At 38.8% G+C, this 11,280-nt stretch overlaps 1 protein-coding gene across 2 annotated transcripts in view; it reads left to right on the forward strand.

Moving 5' to 3' along the window:
* CADM2 (cell adhesion molecule 2) overlaps positions 1–9,788 on the forward strand; it is a 554,996-nt gene extending 545,208 nt beyond the window's left edge. For both annotated transcript variants that reach the window (XM_057389925.1, XM_057389926.1), the window contains 2 exons: positions 6,647–6,772; positions 8,370–9,788. In XM_057389925.1, the coding sequence (XP_057245908.1) occupies positions 6,647–6,772; positions 8,370–8,488 (245 nt within the window). In that variant the 3' untranslated portion in view covers positions 8,489–9,788. The remainder of the gene's footprint in view (positions 1–6,646; positions 6,773–8,369) is intronic.
* Positions 9,789–11,280: the final 1,492 nt, after the last annotated feature.

An 11,280-nucleotide genomic window follows, 5' to 3' on the forward strand; every position in this document is an offset into this window, starting at 1 on the left:
CCCTAAACTTGCATTGGTGGGACAATGACTTATTTTACAAACCCTGTGACTAAATCTGGCAAATTATATTAGTCTAAATACATTTTAAAACCCAAGTTTATGCCATAAACTGTAGAAAGAAATCTTCTCTGGTTTCCATGAGATTGTGCCTCGTGGCTTTTTAACTGAATTATAGAAATASTGCACTGTGAGCTGCCCTGAGAAAAGAAGGAAGAGAAGCACCAAGGGTGGGTTTTGGGGAAAAAAGGTTGAGGTGGCAAGGGCTCAGGTGTTATAAATGCCACCAAACTACGTGAAAAGCTTCAAACAGGATCTGCACCATACTGGACACTGAAGTATTTGCAACGGAGAAAAACCGCTAATGAAAAATTGATTTTTTTGGACAGAGGTTTTGACTGAAGCTTTTGTCTCTGTGAAGGCATCCTCTGGTATTTAATAATCTTTGAGCTACTGCTGCAACCTGTCCTCTCAGGTTAGTTATAAGGAAACCAGGACCTCAAGATCTTCAGTGTCTCTTAAAACTTGTAATGGATCCACAATTCATAAATAATTTGAACAGAGTGAAAAAGTATGATCACATAGCTCTCATTGGGAAATTTAGCTGATATGAAGAGAAAATTTAATGGAGAATAGTTCTGATGCAATTAATTTCTAATTCACTGATGGATTTCAGAAAATCCAAAACTTCTTGCTCTCCATACTTTGTGCAGTTTGGTCTTTCCTGGTTAAGACACTTCAAAGCAGTGCAGGTTTAGATGTCTCATGGTTTGGGGTTCCTTGTTAGATTTTCCCCAGAAATTCTCCAGAAATGTTCACAGTTCATCATTCATTTTCACCCTCAACAGCACCCTCACCAGTTCAGCAGCTTTTTGAATAAGACATAGCTGTTTATTTAATTTTTGTACTTTTTGTACTAATAAGAACATTGCTTTGCTAATCTGAGCCAGGCCCTTGAAACCACAGCTTTTGCAAAAACATGAAATATTGGTGAGTTGTACTGGGGGTTCTAAGAAGTCCCTGAATGTGGGGAAAGAAGCAGGAGGCATTTGAAGAGATGTTTCTGCCATATAAATTGTAACATAGAGCCATGCCCCAGGATCCCTTAGGGAGTGAGTTTATTTTGCCACAGCAATTGGTTATTCATGAAATCAGGAAAAGTGACTGTAGGCTGGTGGTTTCAGTACTTCTGTGAGAAATGGGACATCCCTTTCTTTTCCCAGCCTTAAGGAACAGTAATTTATGAATAATACATATACTTAATAACTCTTCATTTTGTGAATGCTATTTAAGCTCCACAGCAAATTAGGACCTTTATTTCTAGTTTTGCTTAGAGTATAAATGGTCAAAACAAATTATTATTTTGGATGCCTCAAAACCTAGGTCATCTTATGCTCAGAGTGATTTTTCTTTTTTTTTAAGTTCAGCATATGAGCCAAAAATACATGTTGATAAAATTCTGCAGTATAGGGGGTTACTTGAGCACATATTGCCCAAAATATGCCATTTCAGCATTCACAAATCTGCTTGTTTTGCCTTTGCTCAGGAAAGGGTTATCTGACCCTTTCCTGCAGCCTGCTCAGTCAAGTCAACTCTGCATAAATAAGAAGGAAACTTATGCATGGAGAAACTGAAATTAGATGAATAATTAACATACACTTTATGCAAAAGCATGGAAAACTGTTCMAAAATTTCTCTGCTTAACTAAAGTGTGAATTTATATTAAAATATTCGACMCTGAAACTTTGTCAGCAGGTCATAAAAAGCACATATCTACTTATTTATTAGGTCTAAGATTTATGTGATGTATTTCGTTTCTTAACAAAGAAGACATTTTTTTCCTCTTATTCATTTTAAGAGTGTTGTTTAATTTGTGTGTTATTTATTTTAGATGTGTTCACAGTTTGTGAACAAAAAGTGACAGGGATATCCCAAAAGTTGAAAATGRGTACATTTTCACAGCCTTGGCAATCTGTATTTTGAAGAGTCTAAATTTAAGAAAAATAAAAGAGGGAATAAAAGAGAATTGTGAGGCTTTGTGTAATTATGTTTCTATAAGGTTCTCTTAGTTTTATCAATGGATGAAATAAACAGAAAAATACCTGATCTAAGCTGATTTCTGAAGATCTAGTCTGATTGTAAAATTGTAATTTCACTGTTTCAGGCCATGACTATTGTAGCTGCCATGAGTATTACTGCTCATCCAGTAAAAACCAGTGTATAATAAAGCAATAACAGGGTGGTCCATTTTTTTTCTTTATTTTTTTTTTTCTTTTGTGGAAACAGCAGGATTATAAGTATTTATTGCATAGTTGCATACCTAAGATTTAGTTTGCTGGAGTTATGTATGGATATACTGTACCAAGTGGATCTACTTGGTACAGTACATGAAGCTTGTAACACGAGTCTAAAAATAATTTGAAGAGTATTCTGTATTTTGGAAAGCACACTGTGGAGTGGTCAGGGCCCAAAGACACACCAAGCACTTTCAGGAACTTTCATGGCAGTTGATAACACTTGTGCCCAGAACAGTTGAATGATTGTGCATGTTCACTGTATAAATACCTAAAATACAAAAAGGCACAGTTTCCAAATCCCTGTGTTTCTATCTTTCAGATACTGCTCAGGCACATTTTGAAATAGTAATTATTTATACTGTGATAGAAAGGCCCAGATCTATAATTCACTCATGGGGCTTGGGTCATTTCATGAAAGGCAAAAGTATAGTGCATTACTCTGTATGCATAATGCAGAAGGTATTTATATTTAATGCTAACATTATTTTTCTATGAGGAGACTATTCATGAGGCATGCTCCCCGTTCAGAATATTGTTTATGTTGTACAGATTTTCATTTTGAGATGGAAAAAAATATTTTTGTCCCAAGAAAATGTTTGCCACTCTTAARGATCTTTATTTCCTTTGCTTCCATCTTTTCCTTTCTTCCTTCTTTTCCTTTTTCCTTTTTAACAAAGGAATTGTTCACTAGTAATATAATGGTAATATGTTATGTAATTTTTTTTCCTGGAGAAACTTCTCTGGCAATACCAACCAATAAAATCTGGCTTTGATAGCAAGGTTGAGATTACAGAAAAAAATATACTGTTACTTTTGCAGCCCAATGAATACCTACATTAATTTTAATGTTAAAAATTTTCAGTCTATTTCAGCAGTATTAGAATGTCATTAATCTACACTCATTGCTGGAGACCTTGCATTTATGCAGGCCTTAGGTCACTTCATGTAATCACATCTGGTCTGTCAGAGGAGGAGTGAGTCCCTCTGTGCAGGAAATCACCTGAGGATAGAAACACAGAGGTGTATTTATCTGGGTGTATTGTGAGGATTTTTTATCTGTAATGTTTATTAAAGCTCACAGAGGACRTGCGTTGTAAGTCCGGGTATTGAGCTGAGGCTGCGCTCTTCAATCAGCTTTTCAAAAATGCCTCCAGATAAAGTTCTGTGCTAACCCTGCTCTGGATTATATCAGGAAGTATGTTATTCCTTAGAATATCCCCTTTACTCCAATGTTACTGGCAGCATGCTAGCAGGGGTCAGTGGAAGAAAAAGAAGGATATGGGATATGGGATATGGAATCACAGAAAGCCATCARTAAGTGACAAACTCATGCCTGGTGGGTCCAGTTAAGAACAGAACTGAATCTGCAACTGTGGCCACACCACTCTGTKCTTTAGCAAGTCTGAAAGTGTAGTTTCAGAATGCCTCACCTTTGGAAAAGGAGGGGAAAACAGGATTCTTTTATTTCGTCTATATAACATTTTATTTATATACKTGTGTGTTTGTAGATCGTGGAATCATAGAATGGCTTGAGTCRGTAGRGACCTTAGAGATCATCTGATTCTGTGGGCAGGGACACCTTCCACTMGACCACGTTCCTCAGAGTCCCCTCCATCCTGGCCTTGAGCACTTCCAGGGATGGGACATCCACAGCCTCTCTGGGCAACCTGTGCCAGCACKTCGCAGTGCAAAATTTCTTCCTAAAATCTAATCTAAACCTCTCAGTTTGAAGCCATTTCTCCTTKTCCTATCATTACATGCCCTTGTAAATAGTGCCTCTCTCCACCTTTCTTGCAGACCCCCTTCAGGTACTGGAAGGCCACCTTTAGAGCACCCCAAAGCCTCTTTTCCAGGAAGAGCAATCCCAATTCTCTCAGCCTTTCCTCATTGCAAAKTTGCTCCATCCCTCTCATCACCTTGGTGGTGGCCTCGTCTGGGTTCACTCCAGCAGCTCCACRTCTTTCCTGTGCTGCAAACCCCAGAACTGGATGCATTTCTCCAGGTGGGGTCTCAGAGGGGCAGAATCCCCTCCCTGCCCTGCTGCCCTTGGGGCTCTGGGTGCAGCCCAGCATGCATTTGGCTGCAAGAGCACGAGGCCAGCTCATGTCTCACCCACCAGCACCCCAAATCCTTCTCCCAGGGCTGCTCTGGATCAGTTCATCCCCCAGCCTGGATCAACAGCAGGATTTGTCCTGAGCTGGGTGCAGCACCAGTGCTTGGATTGTCACACCTCATGACATTCCCATGCCGATGTACACAATGACATTTCACTGCCACACAACCACCCTGGTCAGCAGAATGGAATTACAGTGTTAYGGAATCACAGCTCCTTGGTGTTATCAGAGGCCTTTCTGTCATGTTCACAGACTTGTCCTCTTTTCTGTGTRAATATTTTTCCCGACTTCCCTTTTGTAAAGCAAAGCAACTGTTTGCAAACTATTTGTGGAGTATAAATAGCTCCTATGAGGGAAATGCCCTTGAAGCAGTGAGAGTGGACTGATTGCAGCATCCAATGGATGCTAATAACATCTTCAGAGAATTACTGTTACTTCKCAGTGGAGGCGTTTTCATTGCAATAGGAATCATACCATGATCCTCAGACTGAATTTTTGCCTCCTTCTGATCTCTCTGTTGAGTCAACAGTCACAGGTTGCTGGCTCATTGTTGAAAGCTCTGCAGAATTACTCATCCCTAAGTGGTGCCATTCCCCGTGATTATCTCTTTGCAACTTTTGTGATGCATCAGGGAACAGAGTAGGCAAATGCCCAGCAGAGAACACTTGGATCTGATAGCATTCCCAGTGCTCTGTGCAGTGAGGAAAATGAACCTGCCCATGCACTCTGCCATTTGCAGATTTTGAGGTGACACCAAGCTGTGGGGGAGTGTTGATCTGTTGGAGAATGGGAGGGCTCTGCAGAGGACCTGGACAGCCTGGATTGTTGGGTCAAACACAACGATGTGAGTTTTAASAACACCAGGGTGCAATTGCTGTACAATGTGGCCACAACAACCCTGTGCATCACTACAGGCTCAGGGCAGAGTGGCTGGACAGTGACCAGGCAGAAAGGGATGTGTGGGTGCTGATTGAGAGCAGCTGAGCATGAACCAGCAGYGTGCCCAGATGCCATCCTGGCCTAAATCAGGAGCAGAGTGACCAGCAGGAGCAGGACAGTGATCCTTCCCCTGTACGCGGCACTGATGAGCTGCTCCTTGAGTCCTGTGTCCAGTTCTGGTCCCTCAATGGAGGAAGGATGTTGAGGGGCTGGAGCATGTCCAGAGAAGGGAACGGAGCTGGGGAAGGGTCTGGAGCACAAATCCTGTGAGAAGAGGTACTGAGGGAGCTGGGRGTTTGTTCTGGAGAAGGGAGGCTCAGGCGAGACCTCATCTCTCTCTACAATTCCCTGACAGGAGCAGGTGGCCAGGTGGGGTTTGGCCTCTTCTCCCTGGGAACAAGGGACAGGACAAGAGAACMTGGCCTYGAGCTGTGCCAGGTTTRAGTTGGACATCAGGAAGAAGTTCTTCACAGAAAGAGTGGTTGGGCATTGGAATGGGATGCCCAGGGAGGTGGTGGAGTCACCATCCCTGGAGGTTTCAGAAAAGGCTGGATGTGGCRCTCAGTGCCATGGTTTAGTTTTAATGGTGATGTTGGGTCATTGGTTGGGCTTGATGATCTCAAAGGTTTTTTTCCTTTCCAGCTGACTCTGTGATTCCATGATTTCTCTTTCAGCTTGCTCTCATTGGGTGTTAATTGAGTATTTGCAGTAAATTCACAGACTGGTGCTTGTGACTGAACGATGAGCTTCCAGGGTGCCTGATACCTTTATCTGACCAAATTCATGCAGCCTCAGCCATGTGCAGGGGGACTTGGCCCAGCTGCACTTCATCTGCCTTTTCACTTCGGGTGCAAGAGGATAGCAACGAGAGGAAGGGTTCCCCACTGAGAATCAATTCCATAAATTATGTATTATRGAGGCAGTGTTCTGCTGATGCTATCCGATCCCCAATCCTCACTTCCTTGTTTTTCCTTCTATAAATAGCTATGGCCAGGTTTTCAGTTGTAAAATGATGAGGACAAAGCTAGAAACCTTTTCCATTTAATAACCTCTGCCAAAGAAGAATAAGGTGATATTTTTCATAACTGTGATGTCCTCAGGGTTTTAACAATCTGGGAATACAAGCAGCACTGTGCTGTCGATAAGATACTGGGAGTAAAAGTGGGAATAACCATGTTGAATATTAAAGAGGGAAATGCCCTATTTTCATGATGATCAGTATAAAGCCTGGTACTGTGAATTTCCCTGTCATTTCTTTKTCTGTGTAGGACCACTTTTGCTTTTTGTGTCTCCCTCCAGATCCAAACGCCCTGGCTGGACACACTGGACCTGACCATGCTGTTATAGGAGGAATAGTGGCTGTAGTCGTCTTTGTAACTCTATGTTCTATAATTCTCCTYGGTCGATACCTGGCAAGACATAAAGGTAGGACAGATTCACTGGAAGTTCAGTCACTTTTGGGAGCAAGGCATGATTTCACCTGGGAATGCTGTTCCCTTTCACCTTCCCCCCTCTGCTAAATTATTTGAACAAAAAATCTTAGTTATCAGTCCAATTACAAATGAAGTCCCTGTGAAATTTCACCAGTTTTACAGTGGCCTGGGTAAGGTAAAGGACTTGGAGTTAGTTACATGCCCAAGGTCATCTGGTAAATCAGGGATTTAGAGAGACTGAGAGGTAACATTGCCCTTGGTTGTGGCTCTTAACTCCAGACACTTGATTACATGTTCTCACCACGTTTTCATAGTTTTAACTGGAGCACATACGCACTGAGTTGAACAAAATTTTTAATCTTGATAGATTATGCTAATATTTTAAGTACATRTTTAAAAGATAATATTAGAAGGCAGTGGTGAGTTTTCAAATCAGTTTACCAATGATCCCTCTGGGATAAGGGGTTCATTCCTGTGGCAAGCTTTACTTTATTCTGTGGTTTTACCTTAAAAATTCTGGCTCCTCCATTTTCAGTCCCCTCTGCCACTAAAGACAACAGGAATGGAGTGACRCTGACTTCTGACTTCTCTATAGTTTGATTTTGACCTAGTTAGTTTCAAAATCACTCCTTGAGATTTAAACTCTGTGTGGCTTGGAGACTTATTGCTAAAACTCAGTTGATTCCCTACCCACGCCTCTCAAAAAAAAACCAAACAAAAACAAACAAGATATGGTTAATGTTGGTATTAGTTCATTAAGTCYCATTTCATATAGGATGATTATATGCCTAGCAAACATAAATTTCTAAAAAAAAATCTTTTCAATTTGATTGGACTACAAGGGAGGGAATTTGAATTTTTTATAATGAGCCAGTGAAAGTGTGTCTCTTTTGTATTACTTTCCTGAATGAACACTTGTACACCTTATGCCAACATAAATAATGCTTTTCACAAAGGGAAATGTGACTAGTGTACACATTTTTTTCATTTGTATCCAGAGTATTAAAATAGTTGTGCTAATATAGTATGAGTTGATTCAGTTAATAAAACTGCCTCAATTTCATAATTCTTGGAACTTACTATGATGCAATTCTGTAAAATTAAAGCATAGATATGATCAAGAAAAAGCAGAATTATAGTCAGTGGCCATTACAAAAAAAAAAAAACAAACCAAACAAAACAGAACAAAGCATGTTTATGAATATCTGTCTTCGTAGTTGCTTTGTTTTTGCTGGATATTTCATGAAATAAATAACCAAGATTTTATCACTTATTCTATAATTGAAAAATATATTGCATATTACTGCAGTTAGATAAAGTAGAATTTTATTAAAATATTCCCTTAATTTATTTTGAATATAGAGTTTGTCTGTGCCCTTATCAGTATAAATATCAGTGTAAATATTTCTTATGCRCATTAGAAAGTTGAGCATACCTTTATGATATATACTGAAACTGTGTAGAAATACTTTTCATTCATTAAAAAAATAAATGGTGCATTGATTGAATGTGCTTCCTATAATGCGGGGTGAAAAAAAAAAAAAACCCTAATTTTTTTTTTTCCTTTTCTCTTGTACTGATTCCTACAGGAACATATTTAACAAATGAAGCAAAAGGAGCTGAAGATGCACCTGATGCCGACACAGCCATTATCAATGCAGAAGGCAGCCAAGTCAATGCAGAGGAGAAAAAAGAGTATTTCATTTAGATGCAGAGCTAGAATCTTGGAGTTTTCCTTATCAGGCTGACTGCTGGAGAAARCTGGCTATCATTTCTCAGAATTCATTTCTGCCATCTTCTGCTATCTTTATTAACTCACATTCCTGCTCTAAGTAGCCAGTTTATGCCAACAATCAGCTGTTGACATCATCATTCTATAATTACAGTATCATGCGTAAAACAGGACGTTTCTTGTTGCCTAAAAATCATATCCACTGCTCTCTTTAACATACAGTGCTTGAATATACAGCCTTAACAATGTTAATCATCATTTTAATCCAAGTTTTCTACATATTTAAGTGTTACGCAGCTTTCTTTTCTGGTTTTCTTTTATCATGTCCCTACTAGTATGTCATAGAACAAATTTCATAACAAGTTCTATTAGGTAAGGTCCTAATTTACTTACAGAAAATGTTGAATCTAAGATTAGAGGTTTACAAAGATTTTATACCTGTCTATCTATAATTAAAAAAGCAACTTGTTTTTGAAACTTATGCCCTTGGAAAAAAAAATGAAATCTGTTTAGTATAGTTTCCTGTATACTTGGATTTGGTGGAAAAAAAAAAAGATCAGTCCAGTGAATTTTTTTGTTTTGTTTTGCTTTGTTTTGTGATGATTTAAATGGTACCTTGACAACAGTGCCATGTTTCAGTGGTGAAAACATTCTGAGTAGCTATGCAGATTCTGCAAATTTAGATCGTAGAGCTTCTTTGAAACAATTTGTCCTGCCCTTTTACTTGCTTTTGGGATCACCAAGATTAGAGAACTTTCTGAGTAATTTATGTTTTTGTAATTTATTTGCTAAACATGAACTCACCTGCCTACTCAAATTTGATGTGTTCATGGGAGCACAGTTGCAAGGCATTTTAGTATCTGTATATAGTGCATATAATAAATTCAATTAAACATTATTTGATACATATTCAACTTTTTTGGCAGTAGCTAAGTCAGTCACAAGTAAGCATTTTCTAATGTCCATTATGTCCCTTTAGATATGACTCAAATCAATATTCTGAGTAGATAACATGTATTAGTATTTTTTTGTCTGTATGTCCTAGCACTGTTCAGCAGCAAACTTTTCTAGTTCTTGTTAATTTTTTTTTCTTTGTTATACAATGGAAGCACAATGTTATATGGAAAGGTAGTTTTAAGCTAACAACCAGTGCACAGCCTCAGGTTTTAAATTACAACCACATTTGATTACTATCCTTAAAAAGTACTATTGAGTTGCTAAAATTCTCAATTTTTAATTTGGCAGTTCCAGAGCTGCTTCTCTATGTTGGTTTGCCAAAAAAAAAAAAAAAAAAAAAAAAAANTTTCATTATTTCAAGCACCAGCTACCCCACAGAATTTTATTCCTGAGTAGTACCACATGGAGAAAACTTTTCTCAAAGACTTTTCAGAATCTACTTTGGTGCCAACATGGTCACACTGTATTTTACAAGGTCACACTGTATTTAGAAGTTGCTCAAGTATGAATGATTTTTGCTCCTTGGAGAATTCCACATGTGGAGATGCTGCTTGACAAAGCCCAGTGCAACAGCATCTGTTCTCCAGTGAGCATCTCTTGGAGTGTCCGTGACAGTTCTCACATCAGTTCTTTGTCTCAAAAGAAACACATAACAAAATTTGACGCACGGTAAGATTTTTTTTTTTTTTTTTGTGTAATTGACAGCTGAAAAATCACATGCTCTTAAATATGACAACAAAACACTGTAAGCCCATCGGCTTATTTCCTCTTCCAATGAAAAGAAAAGGTTGCCATAACAGGTCTTGGAAATGATTCTACACTGGAGAATGCAAGTTAGTCTAGTTGGAGCTCCTTTTGCTCCTGTGTTTTGCACCTTTGACAAAAGAAGTATTTCTCTCTGATTGATGTGTTTGTGAAGCATAAAAGCATGATGGTCTGCTGTAAAGGACTTTCTCCTGGGATTTTATTTTTGTGTGGGGAAGGGAGAATTTGGAATACGACATCATGTGGTATGGTAAAATGGAAGATAAAGGTGCTGTGACAGATTATTTATCAGAAGAATATGAACCTTTTAAGGACAATATTAGAGTATTTTAATTGTTTTTGTTGAAGCATTTATCTTGTTCATTTCTAAGAAAAAAAGGGTGACGTCAATCAAAGCAGCACTTTTTTTCAAAATATACAGACATAAATAATATGATGTGGTTGAGTGTTAACATAATAAATCATATACAGTATGACATTTTAAAGAAATAAGTCTGCATTGATGTGATTGCATGCTTGTTTTTACAGTTCACTCCATACCCATCTGTGGAAAAATGCAATAATATGTTAATATAATATGGTAGTTTGAGAGAACCAGGTAGGTGCTACTAGACACATTGAAAACTAGTATAGGTTTACAAGATATTCATGTATTTCAAAACATACACATGCAAAAGGCTGGTAAAGGAAGTCATTGAGTTTGATACCAAAAATATGGGTTCTTGTCACAGCAATGAGTTACGTTAGCTAGAGTACAGCATCAAAGTTTTATTTCAGGACCTGGGGCCCATTCAACGAAGCTTTTAAGCACATAGTCAGCTTCAGGCGTCAGAGAAGTTCCCTTGGAGTATAAGGCACTGTTCATATGCTGAAAAACAAAGTGCTTCCCTGGATGAGGGCCTTATTTGCTCGAGTGGAATTCCCCACCAGCGCGGTGTTTACGCCTTTCTTCATTCTTCCTAACCCCAGCTCGCTTCAATAGAAGGATTGTTACTTGAACCATTACCCAGCCAAGGTCAGGCAGGACCTTCAAAAGCAGGATTGGC

The sequence above is a fragment of the Malurus melanocephalus genome, unplaced genomic scaffold (assembly GCF_030028575.1).
Source record: "Malurus melanocephalus ecotype Western Australia unplaced genomic scaffold, MMel_1.1 scaffold_21, whole genome shotgun sequence".
NCBI lineage: Eukaryota > Metazoa > Chordata > Aves > Passeriformes > Maluridae > Malurus > Malurus melanocephalus.